This window comes from Pteropus alecto, unplaced genomic scaffold (genome assembly GCF_000325575.1).
Source record: "Pteropus alecto unplaced genomic scaffold, ASM32557v1 scaffold78, whole genome shotgun sequence".
Lineage (NCBI taxonomy): Eukaryota > Metazoa > Chordata > Mammalia > Chiroptera > Pteropodidae > Pteropus > Pteropus alecto.
In genome coordinates, this window is record NW_006443124.1 from 15,182,703 (window position 1) to 15,205,408 (window position 22,706).

Genomic DNA, 22,706 nt, shown 5'->3' on the forward strand with positions numbered 1-22,706 from the left:
AAAGGAAAACAAGAAAATAGTACTGACATAAAAGGACTTGATTAGACAGTTTACACAATTTACACTACACTCTACTTCAAAAGTGAAACAATACTGAATGAGTTGTACTGTCTGGTACAAATCTAAAATAAAATTACTCTTTCTGAAATAGACCACTTCTGGATAGTGGAGACGCATAATCTGTTTAATGTAAAACTGAATTGCTTCCTTATTTGTTTCTTGCACTGCTTAACTGAGAAATGACTGGGGAAGAGTACCAGAAATACTGTCTCCTCATGTAACCAGTCACTTAACCAAAATGAACCTCTATGAGCCAGTATTAACACTTACTACTCCTTGGCAATGAAAATACAATCCCAATAATTCTCAAAATCCTGAATTTCAAAGAGCTTAAGATACTAGCTCAAGATCAACTTTCTTGTAAATGAGGAAAGTTGAGCTATGAATTCAAGTCAAAACTCGTATTCTTAAATCATACAGAAACAGAGCTCTGGCTAAAGGAGAATAGAGAATACTATCACACAGCTAAAATGGTATGCTCCCAGAGCAGAAGTTGGCAAGCTTTGTCTGTAAAGGGCCAGAGAATAAATACTTTACAACTGGCTGGTCACAAATGGTCTTTGTTGCATAGCCTTTTCAGGCATCAGGCAGGACATAGCTTGCCAATCCTGTTCTGGAGAGGAAAGGCTGTGTGTAATGCTTTTTAAAATCTATCAACTATTGTGCCTAGCATATTACTTTCAAAACCTTAAGTACTGAATACAAAGAATAAATAATACTAGCTTCTCAGTCCAAGTTCCTTAGTTGAATAGTACTTTGGAGGGTGAAAGCCAAATATAAATCACCAAACGAGATACTACCTCTTAGAACTGACAGATAACCATGGTTCTAGATATCAAACTTGTCTATAAGCTCAGTCCTTTTAACAAGATCTCTACAAATTAGATAGAAACACAAGCAGTGGACACATATGTCCTGCGATGGCACCTAAAGGAGTCTAAGCTCATCAGAGCTTCCTCCCCACCCTACACTGCTATGACCTCAAGTCGACCCTGACAGTATGAGCTAATCTCCTGAACCCATGCCCCACAACCACAAACCACCACAACACCTTGATCACACCACAACCCTACTTCAAGTTCTATGGGGGCTACACCACCTAGTTTTCAAGACTTTTAGATTTCAGATATAAGTACAATTACGAGGGCATAAATATAGACCTAAATAAGGTTTCATAAAAGGGACACTTCAATACCAAAAGCAAAAAAACAAAAAAACAAAAAACAAAAACAAAAAAACCAGGAGGGATAACCTCTAATTATTTTCCAAAATGGCAACCCTACAAAATCATTTTTGGTTTGGACCAGTCTACATTTGGAAACCACTGACTTCCAAGATAAAACAAATACTTTTCTTCTGTGGCGAACGAGTCCATCGTGAATCAATTGGGCCCTGCCTATGGGTGTGATTTTCCTACTTAACGGTAATCTTCCCTGACAAGAGTATGTCCCTTTACACCTGCACTCATTTCCAGAAACCGTTTCTTCTTCTGGCATGGTCATCTATTCTGACGAACTCTTACTCTTCCTTCAAGTACTGGCTTAAATTAAACTACCTCTTGAGTGATGCCTTCTCTAAGGAAATTTAACTGGTCACCTTCCTGGTTTCCCATGCCACTGCCTACATTGACTCATTATACCAAACACCACATGACCCTGTTAACAGTTTCCCCATATCTATCATTTGCATGACTTCCTTGAAGAGATGTTATCTTTTCAGCTTTATACACTTAGAGCCAAGAAATGTGCCTAGTGTGTCATAGGTGCTTAATACTTAGAATATAATACAACTTATTGTTCCTGAATTCTTTTATAAAAAGGAGTGACTTGTTCATGAACATACTGATAGTCAATATAACCAGAACTGAATTAAAACTGGCCGCAGTAATACTTAAATTTATGAAGAAGTTCCATAATAAAAAAGGGAAATATGAGACAATATAAACCATGTGTTAAAAACTCCAGTCACATGTAAAATGAACTACGACCGAATATTCATTTACTAAGAGTAGTATTTCATTTAGAGGATAACCATTTTGTATATGTAAGCTGTAATCTTATGAATAATGACACTATAGCAACTTTTCAATATGGAAGCCAAATTTTACATGCCTTTAACATTTAACTAAATGATATTTACGAAACACATACCTGAAAGACTGTGAAACCAAGGTAATATTCAATAAGAATGCAACCTATGCTCCAAACATCACAAGGCTGAGACCAACCTAAAGCTATTTAAAAACAAAAACAAACATGTTATTATGCAACAATTTCTAATTGCCAATATACTAAGTCCTTCTCTATGTGAGTGCTCTCTCTACACAGCTCATTTGGGAGAATGTAACAGTAAATTTAGTAAGATTACATTTTTAGACTTATATCTAACAGTATTCAGCATCTTTTCAAGTCCTCCATATACTTATATCAAACTACAGTATTTTAACTTGAGGAAGGGGGCATTTTATGTAAAATTAAAATAAAAGAGGAACTGGCAAATATTCCCTGAGTATAACTAGCAATTTATAGAAATGGTTCATGGTGTCCGAACTGCACGTGCAGTGACAGCACTGTCATGCCGGTTCCCAGATGTCCCAGGGGGGTTCACATTCTATTAGTGCAGATACAGGTCAACAATTATCCTCCGAATGCAATTAACCCCTTCTCAATTATCAGCAGCTAGATGCTTGAGTTTACTTCTTCCATTAAAAGAAATAATATAGTTTTACACAAATTATGTAAGACTTATAAGGAATATTTAAGCAGTTTTACCTATAAGCAGAATTATAGAGCCATTTAAAGTTCACCCAGAGAGGGATCTATATATATGTACTCTCAAGCTGTCTACACATGATCATATACACTTTTTCTTTCAGAATTCTCAATGACAATACTATTCTGAAAAGAATAAAACATCTAGTCTTCTTAAGCCTATATTTAATTGGGAAGGAGATGAAAAGAGTAAACCACAAAGATATTTTAATCTTTTAAAGATTAAAGATTTAATAAAAATAAAATATATAAATAAAACTTATTTTAAAAGACATTTCAATTACTTTCAGTAACATCACTGAATTTGAAGATGAAGAAAGAAACAATACATTTCAAGGACTTTGACTATGATTAAGTAATTTTTGTAAACCCTCACAATGCTTATCATTTGAACAACTTGATAAAGGAACATGGTTTCTACTTAGGTACACGTGCAAAATCTGCAAATGCCACAGCTTGGACCTAAGATGAAAGTTTTATTCTCCAGCCACTCCTATCTTCCAGCCCATCTTTTCCCCAAGTTGCTGTAACCTGCAGCACACCATTCTATATCATCCCATTCTCTGATGAGTCAGCTTCTCATACTCTGGAATTCTATATCCTTCACTTTTATCAACCTCTCCCAAATTTATCTATTTATCATCAATACCCAAGACAGGAGACAAACGGCCCTCAATTGTAGCACTGACATCTTCCGCCTCCCTCATTCTGCCTTAATCCTCAGGAGTAAAACCCAGCTCCCACCAAACACATATGGTTCTTCTAACCTCCCATTCTGATTTTCTCAAGGCCAATAACCCCAATTCTGAATTTAGTATCAACTATCCCTAGCCTGGCCACACTTGGAACTTCACTATTACTAATAACTACTATGTTACCCAATCTAGGAAGCCAGTAACTAAGACATACCACCATTTTATGTACCGATAAAAATGAAAAACTGCTAGTTGTTTTGTGTTGTATTCCCCTACATTAAAATGAGGGAAAATCTGCATTTTAAATTGATAAATTCAGGAAGTTATCTCCTTTTAAGGAGAAAATTCCTCTGTCCACAATCTCTTCCTCACTCCTTTCACCCTGATAGTAGCCTTTAGTCCTCAACGAGGAACATTCTTTGTAATCCACTGTAACACAGCAGCTCCTTCTATATCACACTAAGCAGAAATCCTATTATCATCCATTTCAAGGATAAGCTCTAAACCTGTGAGTCCAATATGGTAGCTACTAACCACATGAGGCTATTGAATCTAAAACTTAAATTAATATTAACATTTAAAGTCCAGTTTCTTGGTCACATTAGCCATAGTGCGAGTGCACAGTAGCCCCCATGTGGCTAACAGCTACCACGCTGGACAGTCCAGACATAAAGCATCTCGATTAGTGTGGAAAGTTCCATTGGCCAGCGCTACATAACAGTCTCGACATCTTTACCCCTTTACCAATCCTCTACTGCAGGTAAAATAAACAGTTCGCTTTTATACTCCTCCTCTTAACTATCGAATCCTATTGGGCCAAACAAAGAAAAAACTGGAAACAACTAATTCCATAAAAATGTTTTACTATCCAACCTCAGTTGGACTGTACTTTTGGCCAAGTAATAAAATTATCTCATTTAACTATCTCCCCACCTGATCTGAACTTGTCCCACGTCTCTAAGCCCCCAAACCCATCTCTGACTTCCCAGCTCTATTAACATGACCTAGTCTCTAACTTTTAAATTTGGATGCATGCTCCCTTGAGTTCCACCTTATTTTAAAACTCTGCACCTTAACTCATTTTCTTTTCCAGCCTTTCTCATGTCAAGGGTGATCGAAGAAGCTCTCTTCTTTGACTAGCCCTTCCTTCTTTTCCTCTTGACCTCCACCAACCCTATATTCAGGTGTCTGCTAACCAAGCCTTTAGTTTTACCAGCACCACGCTTTTGTGATGACACAAAAATAGATTCCCGCATCACTGTAAAATCATAGTGCTATGATGTACTTAATCAACAGAGCTTGTTCTCTTATGATCTCTTAAGATGAACTTGTTCAAAAATAAACACCACCTGAAAAATCTTTACAGATGGTGCCACATTTTTCCCACCCAGGAAGAATATTTATAGAAATGTCTCAATTGTTTTCATGAAAATAGCAAAGAATTTTCTGTACATCACTAAGAGAATCAACTCCCCCAAAGCTGTAGAGAACAAAAAGCTCTTCTTCAATTACAGTATCTGGAAGTCTGGTGTCTACTAACCCAAAATGACCTCTGGAGCTCTGTAATGCCGTGTAGATACCAAAGTACTATGATGTTCATCATCGTATGTTGCACTTCCAAAGTCAACAACTTTGATATCTGTGTTTTTCAGTGTGCGTTCATCACGTTTCTAGAGAGACAGTGGAGTAAATATGAAGATCAATAAAGATATATTTTACAGCACTATCCCAAAGTCTCACATAATCTTTTTGACTTTCAACATAACCCTGTAAGAAAGGCAAAGATGGATTAACCTTTTGAGGTTAATCATCAGGATATAATCAGCCTCAGAAGTGGAATTCCTCATCAAAGGATCCCAAGCGAAATTAATTTGAAAGACAACCACCAAAATTAAAACAAGTTCTCAACTTACCATTTTTGAATTATACTTGACTACATAATCAGACTTCACAAATAAAATATTTTCAGGCTTCAGATCTGTATGAGTTAATTTATTATGATGCAAAACTACAAGAGAACAAAAATACATCATTAGTTTCTTATAAATTTAATCTGTGTTGGGGAAAAGAATACTTAATAGTGGATATAGGGGTCACAAGGGGGTTTCATCTTTATAATATGTATTTTTAGTGACGACAGTCTGATATGATGCTTATGTAACAAAAACTTTTAGTTTTTGGTGTTTGAAGATTTACCAAGTATACTTACAATTTATTGACTGGCAGATCTGATACGCCATCTGCCTGATATGGTCAATTTGAAATGGCAGAAAACTATTTTCTTTAATGAAATCATAGGTACTAAGTCCCAGCAGTTCGAACACAATACAAACATGACCATGATGATCAAACCACTCTAGCATCTGGACACATCGGCTAAAACAGATCAAAATAAAAGTTATTCAGTTCACAGATTTGATTATTTCATGTAATATGATGGGTCATAATTCAAGTTCATACTTACAAGACACTATTGGGATCAGTAGTATTTAAATGCTCCAATACTTGGATTTCTGAACGAGCTGCTTCACGGTATCGACCTACATTTTTTACGATTTTCACTGCTACATGAATGCCATCCCTTAAACAAAATTATGAAAATGGTAAATGTACAGGAGCAGGAAAAAGACATGTACCTTCTACACCATAACCTTATCAATTACTCCAAGTTACTTTCCTAAAGTAATTTTTCAGAGTGTATTACACCGATTCCATACATTATCTTGTCAAAACATTTTGACAAAATACACAATGTGAAGTCATGATTCCCTTAATACCTATGAAGTTGAATGTTTCTGGAATTTTAAATTTAAGTAGATTTTATACAAAAGTTAAAAAATATATAAATCTCAAACAGAATATGCTACTGCGAAAAGCATTTTTTCATTTACCAGGCTAGACCCACTCTGTGCCAGACACTGCCCAGGCGTTAGTGATGAAAAGACAAGGCTTGTCCCCATGTACGTCACAGTTCAAGAGGCAGGTAGTGCTGGGTGGGAGGCCTGCAGAGGAGGGCGAGCCAACCACTTGGGGAGGGAGGAGCTCAGACTTCTTCAGGGAAGAGGTGACACACAACTCAGCCCTGAAAGACCGCTACTTATCAGTTTGCCAGATTTAGGAGGAAAAAGGGAACATTCGGGCAAAAGAGAAACCATCAATGTCACGAAGACAAGAAAATATGTAGCACATTAGCTGATTCAAGTAGGCAAAAATAGCTCCAGTGCAGTGCAGTGAGCTGCAGACTGGGGCATCTGTAATACTGAGCCAAGAGTGAGTGTGAGAACATGGATTTCCGAATCCTTAACTTCCTTTTGACTTTCTGGAAGATGAGCCAGCATTCAAGCCTTTTTTTTTTCCCCCCCACTATGGCTCCACTACTTTATAGAAAGAAGAAAAATCCCATGTGCTGCTAATTAGCATATCCAGACATATGCTCTAGGCCCTAGGGACTAGGATATAAAAAATTTTTGAGGCAAACAAATCTTTCTGGCGGCCGGGAAGCAAACTTTTTTCCCTGAGTCTGGTGGTTTCCAATTTATTGCTTTCAAAAAAGCCCCAATGAGGTTGTGAGATAATAAATCATTAAAAATTATTCTGACAATAATACCTCTGTAACAGTTCGCATATATCTCAAGATTTAAAAGAACTATTATAAAATTGCTGTGACCAAACTCCTTACAGTCTCATTACTTACACAACCAAGTTTTCTCACTGCTTATAGCTATAAAAACAAAAGGTAAAAAGACTTTATGGTAAAACACTAAGATATATTTAATCTATGAATACATGTACTCATTTTTTTAAAAGCCCAAACATCTCAATACAAGATACACTTCCAATTAAATTTTATTTTGGGTCTAAGTATCAAAATTTGTAAAAGATTTGTACTTGGTTGACTGAATACTACAAATTGGAATATCTTGACTACATATCTCAGTCTTAAAATCCCAAGAAATTTTACAAGGACATTAATGATACAACTAGTAAACTCTTAATAAAGTCTGTAGATTAGCTAATAAAATTTGAAGACATATAATATATATAATATATAAAAAATGATCAAAGAAATACTGTAAAATGTTAACATTTGAGACTGGGTGAAGCATATAGGGGAATTCACTGAACTATCAACTTTTCTTTAAGTCTGAAAACATTTCAAAATATTTTAAAATATCAATTTATATTCATTCACATTTTCATTGCAAAGACGATATAAGGTGATGATAGATATTTAGAATAATATTCTTTATGCAAAGTGGAAGGAAAATAAGTTCAAGGATAAAACATTTCCAAGTTCTTAAGAGTTCGTTCATGCGGGAATGACAGCAGGTATCAACTTGCTACAACATTTAGATTCCCTCAAAGACATTTAAAGAGGTTTTTTTAAATTAATGCTTACGATAAGCTGCAAATTACATCCTTCCCAACTATTTTATGATGAAAAATTTTAGGTGTCAGTTTAGATACATGCAGTTTCACTAAATTGTCTTAAGAGGTTCATTTACAAAAAAGTTTGCAAACCACAGAACGGAGGTCCTGGAGGAAAATGTTAAAATGAGGTAGAGAAGGTCAAATTACAAAGGGTTTAGTATAACTCATTCCATAGGCTGTATATGTATATAATTCCTTCATAGTTTAAGAAGCTAACTCTCACATGCCTTTGGGAATGAATAAAGGTTTCTTTCTGAACCAAGAAGATTAGACATGATTCATGATCTCTGTGATTCAAAAGTAAAGTGAAGCACTCTGAATTTCTTACATAGGCTAAGGGCCTAATTCTGGGTAATTCTCTTGATTTGAACACCTAGTTTAATTTCAATGAACTTCACCTGATAGAATTTGTCAGACTTCTTGATCGCAAACCACTCATAGTAAATAAATCGCACAAAGTTCAACAAATTCTGAATATTTATATCTCCCGGGAAAACACGTGGCTACCATTTAAAAACACCTTTTCATCATTATGAACCCTTCCTCACCAAAAATATCACAATGTTTGAAAAAGAAAAAACACGAACTTACATGCCATGATCAATGCACTCTACAACTTTGCCAAAGGCCCCTTCACCCAAAGTGTCCACGATTTCATCTAAAGTGAGGGAGGAGAAAGAGGTAAGTACCTGAGTACAAATTATCTAGTTATTCAAACAATGAATGCTTAAAGGGTGGAATATTTTCAAAAGATCTCTATCAAAGCATAACTAAGGTTTCAGCACCCAAATTATTTTATTTCAGCTGCTACAAAGACAATTAGATAGAGCTATCTTTCTTGCTCTAATCTCAAATTTCACTAATAATTTTGGAACTTTAGAGTAGAAATATTTAAATTCTACAGAAAAGAAGAAATACAAAAAAAAAAAAAAAAAACACAACAAACCCACAAAAAACAAAACAAAAAAGCAATGAAGAAGTCTTTAGCCCCCCGCTGACAAACTATTCTTAAAAAGATTATTCTGTCTGCAAAGTTTAAAAAGTGTTGAAAAATATTCTATACATCTTGCTCTTAGAACGTCTCCACTTTGACAGATCAGGTGACCCTCCTCATCATCCTCTATACTCCTGGGTCTTTTCCTTCGGTGGCTCTTCTGGAACGGCAAGTGGGCAGCACCGAGATCGTCCAGCCAATCAATATATCAGAGTGAATTCAGGGCAGAATACGCAATTCATTCAGCGGGGAGATATTCAGGCATTCAGATAAGCACCAGGCCACGAACAGTTGGCAGGAGCAATTTCAAATTCAGTCCCCAGAAATTCACAGGGCACAGTTTATGTTACAGAAGAAAAACATGGCAAGGAACAGATTTTCAGATAAGATACTTAAAGTGGCAATAGAAAAAAACAACACAATTGTCTCTCTAAAACACTGATTTAATTGAAGTCTGAAATTTAAAGAATGCAATGTCATGATCTACTAATCTCTTGCTATAAAATAGCATATGCTGTGAGTTGAAATGTCTAGTTTTCACAAAAATGTTTTAGAATGTCCAAAATTAGTTGAAACGGTTTATTTAGCAATCTTTTTTAAAAATACATGATTAAAAGGGAAAGATAATGGCTAGTTTATTTCAATATTCGACCAGCCAATCAATATATCAGAGTGAATTCAGGGCAGAATACGCAATTCATTCAGCGGGGAGATATTCAGGCATTCAGATAAGCACCAGGCCACGAACAGTTGGCAGGAGCAATTTCAAATTCAGTCCCCAGAAATTCACAGGGCACAGTTTATGTTACAGAAGAAAAACATGGCAAGGAACAGATTTTCAGATAAGATACTTAAAGTGGCAATAGAAAAAAACAACACAATTGTCTCTCTAAAACACTGATTTAATTGAAGTCTGAAATTTAAAGAATGCAATGTCATGATCTACTAATCTCTTGCTATAAAATAGCATATGCTGTGAGTTGAAATGTCTAGTTTTCACAAAAATGTTTTAGAATGTCCAAAATTAGTTGAAACGGTTTATTTAGCAATCTTTTTTAAAAATACATGATTAAAAGGGAAAGATAATGGCTAGTTAATTTCAATATTCGATGTAATCAAAGCTAATTTTACTGAAGAAAACTTAGGGAGGAAAATGATAATTCAGTTTACTGATCAAACCAGTCTGAGTTTAAAAAAAAAAAAAAGGGCAGGTTTTTAAAATACATTTCTCATTCAGCACCCATTTTCAGAACTTCAATGGAACGAGCTGCAGACGATAATGCACTGTGCTATGGAACTATGCTATACACAGGATATTTAAGTATCCACCAGTGCAACTTCCTATATTTGTTTCTAAGTATCTAGAAAGGGGTTTCTTTTAAAGTAAAAAATAAACGTTTCAAATCAAAGATGAGTGTTTCATCTTTTCATAAAACTGTATTACAAAACATGAAAATAGAATATTTGTAATACAGAACACCAAGAAACTCATGATGTGGTCTGCAGAAAATGAGTAAATGTGGACAAGTGAGGGCAGCTAATAAATACAGCTCTGAGAATTTGAAAGTTTCCTTTAAGGACTCAAGTAATCTAAGCACAATATACGTAAACAGTATTATATAAATTTTCCAAACTTATTGGCTCATTAAGAGCTTTACACACAAATTAAGTATTGACCCAAAATAAAAACAAAATCAATCATACCGAACACGACTGATGACTTGAACAGTGTCTATTATGCCTCCTTTTGGGACTGCTTCTCCCGCTCCGGACTGAAGATTTACTGCAGTGGATTCGGTAACTGCTTTCAATGTCTCTGTGATAATGTCTAGGAATGTATCTTTCGCAGTAGTCGTTTCTGTATTCATCAACATATCTTCGGTCCCGATAATCTCTCTCATTCAAGGACCTTGCTTCTAAATAGTGACTGCAAATACATTAAAAGATTTCAAATTATTCTCTTCATTCTAGAATGTGGTTCAAATAAAACATTCTCTCAAGAATTCCTGGTTTAAACAGCTAACTCAATAAAAGAAAAAAAATTCAAATTGATGAATTAGAATTTATATTTGTCATAAACAATTTTAATCAATAAGCAAATGGGTTCATATTTATTATAGAGATTGCTGTCAAGCACTTCATATCAAGGAACAAAGCTTGCGCCAAATCATTCAATTATGTTGTGTTTACTTATTAAGTGTCCCTTTGCCTTCTGGAGAAAGTTAAACCAAAAACTCAAAAAACTGCTCTTCTGAAATTCATGTCTTATGATATATGCATCTGCAACTAAGCTTTCTTTTCTCACAGCCACACGCAATTAGAGGCAAGCAAACAGGATTCCTTTCTCTTTTAATGTAAGTACATTTTAGATATCCCTGGCACACAGTGAATTCTTTGATAAAAGGTGATGTATTCTACAAGGAATCTTAAATGTATTTCAGCCCTTTTCGTTTACAAATGATTGAGATCCCAAGGAGGAAGATGACTTGCCAGAGTTGTAGAGCACATTCTAACTCTATGATTATACAGGCCAAAATTATTACACTCATCACCTATCCCGTCTCCTTTCCTCTTTGTATTTCTAGCTTCTTGTTATTCCTTTGAAAAATAGACAAAATGGCTTTTGAAGGTTGCATCATGTGCCAAAGACATCTAAAATATATCTCCCTCAAATGAGAAAGGGATCTTGTGCTTGTCTAGGATTACAAGAGACCCAGTACTCTACACTTCCCTTTGCAATTCTAATTTCCTATTATTTCTGCTTGCAAAATACTCAAGAATTCTACATAGAAAACAGTATCATTCAGTGCCACAGTGCTTAACTTCTGAATCTACAGATCCCTTTAAAAATCTGATGAAAGATATGGACCCTCTCCCCCAAGAAATGCACCAATGAACAAACAAAACTTGGCAAGGAATTTCAGAGATCATGGACCTCAAGAAGTCAATGGATCCCAGTTATGTAGCCTGGAGCTGATGGAAAGAAAAGGACATAGATTCAATTGGCCCAGTTTCCCATCCCCCTCTCTACCTGGGTTGAGTGTCCTCTTCAACAGAGTGCGAAGCTTCAAGAGGGATGCACATGGAGCACTGAGGGAGAGAGGGGACACCTGCCCAGTCAGACAAATCAGCTAAAATAATCCTGACAAGCAATGGAGTGACAGATGACTAGATAGCCCTCACCAACCCCTCTTTTCCCCCCAGAATATGTTGTTGTTCTTGTTCCCGGGGGCTGGTTTAGGTAGAAATAAAGAGAAGCATCTCTATAACTGCTACGCAACAAAGCTGGCATCAAACTCAGGCTGAGGAGATGCAGGAACCCCACTTTCCCTTTTCCCTGTGTCAGTCTTAAGTTCTATTCACTGGAGAAACAACTCAGGATTTTAGGGTCAGAGAGCTGATCACTTGGCTTGGACCTGTCAGAGAGATCAAGCTAGAAGTTACCACACTCTTAAAAGTATCCTGTTTAATTTGTAAAGCATACTTCCCATAAAAGTCCAGAATCTATCAGAAAAAATACACAAATAATCTTTAACTGGAACCAGAGCGGCTGGTAATCCATAAACAATCTATAAAAGAACAAACATGCGGTGAAATAATACCATGAGGATAAACTAAAAAGATGAGGATCTCTTCAATCCGTTAACGACCACGGCTGAGAGATCATATAAAAACAGTCTATAGAATTATAAAGGCTATGGGACAGTGAACAGGATGAAAAGTCTAATTTAATTTCTAAAAATATTCACTGAATGTCCAGTGAATTTTTCACTACAGTCCCTTGAAATAGCCAAGATTAATGAGGCTATGGGCATTCATTTTTATTTCCAAGTGTGGCAAAATCTCTGCCAACAAATAATGGACAATTTGAGATTCCTCACATAAAAATAAAACTCAATAATGCAGGAAATGCTGACAGGTTGCATATGAGTGCTCAGGTCATGGAAGGGAAAGCACTCAAACTTCTGAAAATGGTCAAGGAAGACTTCAAGAAAATGAAAATTGAATCTTAAAAGGAAGTCAAGATTTGGACAAAGTGGAAAGCAGAAGAAATGCCAGGGGAGGAAAATGGCATATTACCATTCTACAATTATGTGGCATTTTTAGCCACAATGGCTTACATATAGGTTCATCTACGTTATTACTCAGGCAAGAGTTAAATAGACAATTCCAGCAAGAGCAATTTTCACAAGAGGGGAACATAGGCAAATAAATAAGCTGGGAACAGGTCATCCAAAATCCTGCATACCAGGCTAAGGACTTTAAAAGTTTCTCAAAGGATGATCTGTTTATCAGCAGTATCGAGATATGAATTATTAAAAATGAAGATCTCCAGGGTTCAGGTCAGATTCACTAAATCTTGTAACGTGCATTTTAAACGCACTTCTGATTCTATTCACACTGAAGTTTGAGAATCATTGGTTTAAGATTTGATGCTCTATGTAATAGGAAGACGTTTAAGGATTTTCACAATATATAAAGGTGGTGTTTACAGCCACATCAGTCTTCCTAATGTACTCTGCAGAATCGACTGATTTTAGCCTGTAGAAAGGGATACTAATTCACAGGCTTCTGCCAAAAGACAAATCAGAAAGAAAAACCCTTTGCAATTTATAAAAAAGGTAAAATAATTGATATATAATAAGAGCCTTCATTAATCAGTAAGAAAAATACACTTTAATATAAAAAAGACTAAGAATACAAAAATAACGTTCAAGTGGTCAATAAATATGCCAGTGGACAAATTCACTAGAAATTTAAAAATTCAAGTTAAAACAAAACTCCGTTCTTGGCATCTCAAGATAGCCAAGACTGGTGAGGGCAAAAGGCATGTTGTAGGAGTATAGCTTGATACAACTGTTCTAGAAAAAGATGTTAATATGTAGCAACAGTTTGTACACTTTAATTTACAAATGTTCCTTCTTAGAATATGTTTTCAGAAAATAATAAGAGGCAAAGATTTGCATATAAAGATATTTTTAAGATTAGAAACAATTTTACATCCAAATGAGGGACGAGCATCCTATTAAAGTTACCTTCTTTATACTTCCCACATTTTTCAATTTTATAAAAATCACTTTAAAAATTTTTAATCTTCAAAAAAGACTATTAAAATATTCCAGATTATGGAGAACAATTACCACCAAACATCTCTGGTGCCAATGTCAAAGAAGCTAATGGCCTGGTGGTTCACTGGACTTAGTATCATGTCTATAGAATTAATTATGGACATGAATGAACTGTTTATCACTCAAATCACTTCCTTTCTACATATACAATGCATAGTAAACCCATGAGGGATCAATACTATGATGTTATGCCTTACATGGTATTTTGTATTTATTGATAATAGGGTACAGGTGTTTTTCTATAGTACATTAATTAGCTCAGGTCATTGAAATCCTGTCATAAACCCTCCCTCTTCATCTCACATAACTGTGTGATGATGATCAGTCTGCACTAACAAGCTCACTGTTCTGCAGAATGAGTCTGTTTCAGGATAGAGAAGGAAAAAAATTACATACTGGTTTTTAAAATAACCCCAGCTCACTAATTTAGAAGGCAATCTGGTATAAACAGTCCCAATGGAACATCTACACAAAACAAGGAGAAACATAGAACAAATGAGAAAAGAAAATTAATGGAAGACAGAGTGAAAGAAACTACTCACTTAGCCTCTTCTTAATTATTTAGGAACCTGAAAATTCCTTTGATTCTATAGGAATATATTACCTCCGATTTTACACCAGTAAGAAGACAATAAAACAGGTCAGATGTTATTGAAAACTTTTATTGAGGCCTTTTCCTATGTTGCCAGCTACTGCCTGTGCAAAGAAATGGCTTCTTTTCTTTAACTAAGTTTCTAAAAACCAAAAAACATGTCCACTGGCCTTATTTACAAAAATAGCTTGTAGAACATAATGTAAGCAACTAATCCCCAATGTGCTTTAACATTCTCATCTGCAGTTACTCTCCCTGCCCCTCCTTACTACTCATTTGAGCAACACTAAAGGAGCTCCCTTATATACATATCTCCCTCCTACATACTTAAGGCACAAGTGTCCTAGCATCACTATTAACTTTTTATGTCTCATCTCCTCAACTACATTACTGGCAGCTTAACTATTCCCACCACTCCCAGATAAGGCAGATACAGGGGCAGGAACTCTTATTTACAGCTGTAGCCTCAGCACCTTTATAGTGTCTAGCCTATTATAGGCACTCAGTAAGTGCTGAATATTTATTGACAGAATTATAAAATTTGACAGATGAAAACTATATAAGCTAATGACAAATCATTAAAACTATTAGTGTTAAAATGCTACTAGTTCAAGAGTAATTTACCAATCAGATTCTTTAAACTGGTGATGTGGTTTACAATGTCTGTTCTCTTGCGTACTACTGTGCGATCTCCTCTGCCGTTTGTGACTTCCACTGTAGCTTTCATGTCCCCAGCTTTCTCTATCATCCCAATGAGGGCAGTGAGTTCTTTTGGAATGCCGCATCTGTTAATGGAAACAAAAAGTGTGTTGTGAAGGTTATAGATGATTAAATTCAGTAAATAAAATAGTATTAAATATAAACACCCAGAACGCAGGGTCACACAAGTTCAAAAATCTTTTGTAGGTAAAGTTCCCCGAGGCACAAGGCACTACTCCACTGATATGTCAGATGATTCTAAGTGGCATATAGATCTAGTACTAAATGCTAAATAACACTGTGAGACCTTAATACAGTTTCCTTCATTCTTCTGGATAAATTCTCAGCTTGGTGTTTGTCTTCAATAAATACTTGCTAACTGACATTTTAAAAATGAAAAAGAGCCAGGGTTCAGTCTTAGAGCCTTTGACAGACAATATCATCTAGCTAAAAATTAATAACTTTTTTTGGTTTTAACTTATTTGTATAATTACCTTCTGTTCATAGTAAATTATTACTAATCTCTTAATAAAGTTGATATAATATCTTTAAAAATGTTAACTTTAAAATGTGAGCTAATCTAAAGGGAAATACTATCATGAACATCATGCAGCTTTGGCAAAATATTGTAATATGAATAACGAGTCAGAGAACACTTAGGGATGCTGAATATAAAAGATGACTTGTTAAAAAAAAGTATAAAGCCATTAATGAAGCTTCAAACATGTGAGAGTTCCTTTCTCTAAAAATCTCAAAATGACTTCAAGCTTCGGGAGGGGTGGGAAAGGAGGTAAATAGAACACAGTATTCAACAGAGAAACTGAAGGACAATAAGATTATTTTATGAACTCATTTCCTCTATTCAACAGTTTATTTTCAGATCATCCTGCAGTTATTCTTAAAATTAAAATATATTTGTTTTAACCCTGGGGTAGGATTTTCACTGAAAATTTATAAGTGAGCATTCTGGTTTGACAGTCATTTCAATATGGGAAACTGAAATGAACCTGAGGCAAAGGCCATCAAAAGAGCAATAAGAATTATATTTCTAGTGGAATTCTTCTGACCCTTCGAATACCAAAACTGTACTTTAACCACATCAGAAATTCTTTAAAATAGCTTGGTTAAGCTTTCTTAAATAGCAAGCAAAATTACAATTATCTGATGACTGTTATTATGATGACCATCCATTATTATGCAGTTCTTGCAAAACATGTATCTGCTTTAGTTTATTTCCCTTTTATTGTCAGTCTGCCACAACCATCTAATCTCTAACAAGGCAGACTTCTCAAACAACCAAAGTTATCAATATGCAAATATTAAAATGTGAATAAGCATCCTGGAAGAGCCAAAGATTTTTATTTCTCTAATCAAGTTCACTACTTTAAATTTAATTCAGCTGTTAGGAAGTTCCCCCGCCCCACTAACGATTAGAAACAGTTTCTCAGGAGAAAAAGAGAAGAAACCTGGACCCGCATTCTACCAATAAGGATCCTATGAATACCAAAAAAGAAAAACTACTTAGAATTATTATACTACTTTTAATTAATAAAGACTCCTACGTGCTAGAACCACCAGATATCTTCCAATAAAAACACCAAACACAATGGATCCATATGTATATATCCGTCTTAGAAATCTGATTGTTGCCCTTTAAAACCCGACAATTTTATGCTTGTATAATATTAACAATACCTTAAAAGGCTAAAGTTATGATTAGATGGCTCCAAGAGGGCTGCATTTAACAAGTAACAAGCCTGTGGGTGTGCATGCATGAAGTACAATCATAAAGGAGATTGCTGGCCTGGTCAATTTGGAGGGCTGTCTCCTAAGGCTCGGATAAGCATATTGCGGCTACTTGAGTAATCACGGATAATATGATGCAACAGCGTCGGAAATCCAGCTATGCTGCAACAATGGTATCCTCCACTTTAGGAAAAAAAGTGTCGCACAACTGACGAACCTCTGCATATTTCTACTCTCACAAGCACTAAATTCCACTACAGAAACTTGCAGACTCCAGGTTCCTCGGACGCTCAGTCCCCACCACCGCCACAGGGCACCGAGCTAGAGCATGAGGCACTCAAAGAGAAAAACAAATGTCTGACTTTGGAAACTCCCCCAAATGCCACAAACAGCCAAGATCAGGAATCCAGGAAAGGATCTGATCTCCCACAACACAAACCCAAAGGGGAGCTCTCGAAGGATTTCTGACAAGTCTTCGCTCTGCCCGGCGGGACGAGACTGGGCCTCCGAAGGCGCGATGCAAGCGGCCAGGGCCCTCAGAAAAGTCAGCGGCAGAACCACCGTCTTTCCGCCCCAGGACTTTAAATCTACCATGACACCTCCGCAACTTTGGGTTTTAAAGGTCACCAGCGGGGGCTGTGTCCCGAAGAAACCGAAGTCGCCGAGGCCCCAAACCCTGTCATTTCTCCGACACCTGGCTTCAAGACCTAAAAGACTGAAAAGCTTCCCAGCCCGGAAAACTGCACCCGAAATCTTACCTCTGCAAAAGCAAAAGGCCGTCTGGCCGAGAAATGTTGCCAAACCGCCGTACCCTCTCTCCAGCCGCTGCGACAAACACCCAACAAAATGGCCGCAGCGCCTTCTCCCTACAAACTCCACCCCCGGCGGTCTCTAGCTCCACCTATGCCACGCAAACGCGTTTGCGTCACAGATCCTCTCCCCCGCCCCCGACTCCGAAAATGCTCCTTGTGACGTCACGGGAGGCCACGCACTCCACTCAGCGGCTGCGCGACCCAGGCGGTCCCCGCCCAGGCCTAGGCGTCGCTTCCGGTTGTTTTCCTTCCGGGGGAACCTGAGTGATACTGAGAAGGACTCTTCGTTCCCTGCTTTAAGTCTGTGGCGTGTGTCTGCTTTTTCCGATGAAGTTATCGTGGATGTGGGATCCGTCGGCAGAGCGAGCCATGTTCCCGTTTCTTTTTCTCCCGCTCAAATGGGTCACGTCAACCTCGAACTGCGCCCACAGGAGATAAGCCCCCAAACCTGCCCTTTGCCAGGCCGGGGAAGTTCAGTGAACTAGATACATGTAGTCCATGGCTTGGAGCTTCCCGTTTAAAAGTAGATTCGGATAAAGAGGCTGTCTTAGTAAGCAAGCTCAGGAGTGCTTATCTTTTAAGGCCTGTCGTCTTAGAACAACTAAAAATGAGGAAGTTTCAATCGAGACTATTTCCAAGGTTCTTCCTGTTATGGTCCCTGCCTCCTGGGCAGATGTGGAAACTGAAGTTTCCCTTAAAAAAAAAAAAAATCACTCCATTATTTGTCCCTGTGGCTTGATTTTATTTAATCAAGGCAGAGTGATGTCTGAGTTAGCATCCATTAAGGAGCTTGCTTACTTCAAACGTGTTTTGCAGTTCTAGAATCCCCAGACGGTTCCCATTGTGAAAGTGTAGAGTAAGAGCAGAGAAGAGAGTGAAAGTATGAGCCTTGGAGAACACGTGTAAAGGACAGGAAATGAGCTCGAGAAGGAATCAGCAGAAGGAGGGGAGAACCCAGGGTGTGGTGTCAGAAAAAGCAAGGGAGAGAAGGGCTTAAATTAGGGAAAGGCTCACAGTACCAAGAGCTGGAGAGGAGTTAGGTATGGTTAGTAATGAAAAGTTTTAAGGTGGATTCTGTGTTCTAATAAGGAATCCCTGGGATAAAAGGGAAAGCCAGAAATCAAATTCAGGTGGGCAGGGTCAGACTGTAGTGAACATAAATCCAATAGCATGTGAGAGACCTGAACTCCTATCTTGTTAGGTGAAAGGAGGGCACTGTATTTTAGTGATCTTTAAGTGATGCCTTACACAAAGTAAAATTCTCTATGGCTAAAACCATGGAACCTATGAATCAAAGGCTAGGAATTGCCAGCAGGTCTTTCAGGTTACATAGTCTTTTTCTTGCTACATGCTCTTATCCTTCATACTGTATGTCTATACCATCAAAGGAAAATGGGTAAACAAAGTCTTTAAACTGTAATTCATAGAAACTAAGACTGATATATAAACTGAATTCCCTGAACACTTGAGGTCTTATTGTTTTTGCTCTGTCCCCTCTCTATCACTGTGCCTCTCACTGTGTCCCTCTGAGTGTCTCTCAGGCTCTCTCACCCTCTGCTACTGAGAGGAGACCACAGTCTGTCTATAATAAACTTTCTCTAATAAACTTTCCTTTTGACTCGACCTCTGGGGTGCATTTGAATTCTTTCTTGCTCTCAGCTAAGAACTCTTTCTTGGTTCAGGGCTTGAGCTCCCCACCCCCAACTCAGGGAAATTTGCCCTGTCCTGCATCAGTATGGAAGATCTTTTGTTTTGTGGGGAGATAAGAAAATATGGTCAGTGCACAGTTCTACTCAAACAGCAATGCAAAATTAAAATGCAGCCACGTACACAGGTTTTTATAGACACTACAAAACAGTGATAAAATCCAATAGTGGAGTCTGCTTTGTAGTTACTGCTGCCTTGTTTTAGTGTCATTTTGAGTTTTTTTAAGTGTGCCACCAAAAGGACTAATATTTCAAAGTGCACATAATCAGATAAGATTGAGAACATACTGTGACTGGCATCTCTATGATATGTAACAAAGCATTGTGGTGCTCCTAACTACTCTGTGGCTTGTGTTTTGACAAGGACCTAATTTGTGTTGTCTTTGTATCTAAGTGCCCTCAATCCAGTACTATTTGTAAATCATTTACATAAGTCGCTTTTCGCCATTTTGCTCAAAGTTCCAGAGTCATTAAATCAAAGGTAGAGATTCACTCCCAGATTACTTGCACCAGTTAATCTTACATACGGCAGCCTCAACCATTTTACTAAATCAGTAACCTGCGATATAAACGCCTTTGGTCAGAAGACTTAATGAAACGGTCTAAATTTCTGAAAATCTACTACCAACACTGAAGAAACTGCCTAATCCAGTAGCTTCATTTCCTCACAAGAGCGAATATGTCCAAAAAAACCTTAAGTTAATCCATGTTGTTAAAAAATCTTAGCTCTGAAGAGCAGCAAGAGGAATATTCTTAACATATATTCTAGCACCATATTCTCCATGCTTAACTGCACACATAGAAAATAGTTGTCTCTGAAAGCAGAGTTCCAGAGTAAAAGTCTACATAGTGTATACTGAGTTTCACAAAGCTTATCATTTATATAGAGCAACCATTACAATAGTGTTAACAAACCTTATGGTTATTCACCTCTTTTATAAGTTACTTATTACTGATACCTATCTGCATTCAATTAGATTTTTTAAGTTATCGAATACTCATTATGTGCTAACTACTTTAAACATGTTATCTCATTTACTGAGGTAAACAGCCCTGTGAAGTGATCACTGGTTACCTGCTCTAAGTCACTATTATCAAGTATCAGAACCAAGATTTAATCTCTGGCCTTACTTGCTCCAAGATGTTTAACCCATCCTACCAGCTGCTTCAACTCATACAAGAAAGTATATAGCAACTTACTTTACTTAGTGATTAGGGAAAAACATGCTGAGTCCATCTTTCAGCAAGACCAAAAGGTTAGTCTCAAAAAAAAAAAGGAAAAGAAAAAAGAAACAATTGCCAAGGTGATGTATCATTGAAGGCTCCCTGTGATGAAAAATAGGGTCAGTTTATCTCTAGCACATCGAGGTCATCAAAGGTCCCAATGTGCTTTATTAACTGTTCAGCAAGTCACAAAGGGTCTCCTGCACACCTCACACTGCCTGTGATGGATAATTCCCTAGGTTTCTCTGGTGTTTCCTGATACTGGTCATGAGAAGATTCACACGACACATTACTGAGGACACAGTCTCACTGAACAGTGCTGGAAGCATTCCCTGATACACAAAACACATTGCAGTATGTGAGGTGGGAGTGGAGAGTTGCAGGGAGTGACTTAATTCAGATGTTCTGTAAGGAATAGGAAAGACTGGTCATTCCAATCTTCTTGTCAATTTCCACCACCTCCGATGAAAGGGCTTTGAAGCCAGGCTAGTAGTTTGTCAGCCTCACTGCCAATAATTTCAATGAACAACTATCCAATGCAACCATTGAAGGAAAAATATATTTACCCAAATCCTAACTTTTCTTTTGAACATTGTTTAACCCTACATAAATGTAGGAAGATATGTAGCACATATTTGTCTCAAAGTCTTTACCTTTTCTTTAATGTATATCAGGTTCCTATTTCATGCAATTCAGGAAGTATAGTATCCTTCAGAGTAGTCCAAGGTTTTCTGGAGAGGGTGTTAACTTTTCTAGTGGTTTCCTGTCACTTTTCGCTCCAAATTCCCATTCCTGGCTCTGTGTCTCAGTTCCCTTATACTATCTCATATGCAGTTGCTGTCCTTGCCTCATAACATTTTGTACCAAATATGGACACAGACCTCTTCTTTATTCTGCAAAGCCTACTAACACATAAGCTTTTATGAGGAATAGGCTTAAAATTTTGAGGATACTAGAGAGTGGGTATAGCACAGAAACAAAAGTAACTTAAAATTTAGTATCAGAATTCACAATTCCTCAGGTTTTCATTCATTTCCCATCACAGATTATTTCTTACTGACCTTTTTCTCCTTAGGACTCAACTAGTCAAGTTCCTTGGGATCATCCTCAAATTTTCTCTCAAGAGCTTACTCTCATATTTTACTCATTCTTTCTTCCTCTATTTATTTATAAAATATTTATTGAGGACCTACTTATGCCACACACTGTCCTAGGTGCCTGAGACACAAAAGTATACAAGACAAAGTACCCCATGGAGCTTATGTTTCAGTGGGAGAGAAAAAAAAAATGGAAATAAATAAAAGACTTCAACTTTTATGCTATAAAGGAAACAAACTAGGGACTGAATGAATAACTGAAGAGGGCCTGCTTTAGGTAGGATGGTAAGAAAAGGGTTCATAGCAAATGGGACAGTTGAATGATAAAGGAAGGAGAAGCTGGCCATGTTAAGAATGGGACAAAGCCTCTGGAAGTCTCATTTAACTCTACAAGGAAACAGTTGTGAAGATATTCTTTGACATTTTGTGGTAGGAAGAAAAAATTGGAAACGAGGTGGATACCCTTTAAAAAATTGGAAACAAGGTACTTATCACTAGAAATAAGTAACAAGGATATATACTACACATCAGTTAAAAGCAATGAACTAAATTTACATATAGCAATATGTGCACAGCTTCATCAATGATTCTGAAGATCTGGTGAATCCCGTGGGACACTTTATCCCCAGAGCACTGATGAATCCAGAGTTCACCATCTGAGAGAAGATGATACAATCAGCATTGGGTGTTCATGGAAAGGTCAGAATCAACATAAACTTAAGTTGCCATGATGAAAAAAATAGCTCAATA

The 22,706-nt window shown here is 37.0% G+C and overlaps 1 protein-coding gene across 3 annotated transcripts in view; it reads right to left on the bottom strand.

Annotated features, from left to right (window-relative positions):
* CLK4 (CDC like kinase 4) overlaps window positions 1-18,020 on the bottom strand; it is a 19,976-nt gene extending 1,956 nt beyond the window's left edge. The window contains exons 1-10 of one of the 3 annotated variants that reach the window (XM_006923225.3): window positions 17,876-18,020; window positions 15,297-15,457; window positions 10,656-10,878; window positions 9,021-9,111; window positions 8,549-8,615; window positions 5,991-6,107; window positions 5,736-5,902; window positions 5,440-5,534; window positions 5,067-5,196; window positions 2,211-2,293 (exon numbers count right to left, since the gene is read on the bottom strand). In XM_006923225.3, the coding sequence (XP_006923287.1) occupies window positions 2,211-2,293; window positions 5,067-5,196; window positions 5,440-5,534; window positions 5,736-5,902; window positions 5,991-6,107; window positions 8,549-8,615; window positions 9,021-9,111; window positions 10,656-10,878; window positions 15,297-15,457 (1,134 nt within the window). In that variant the 5' untranslated portion in view covers window positions 17,876-18,020. Of the gene's footprint in view, window positions 1-2,210; window positions 2,294-5,066; window positions 5,197-5,439; window positions 5,535-5,735; window positions 5,903-5,990; window positions 6,108-8,548; window positions 8,616-9,020; window positions 9,112-10,655; window positions 10,879-11,982; window positions 12,042-15,296; window positions 15,458-17,875 lie in introns of those variants that run through there. The other 2 variants (XM_015598140.2, XM_006923226.3) reach the window with 2 other exon arrangements.
* Window positions 18,021-22,706: the final 4,686 nt, after the last annotated feature.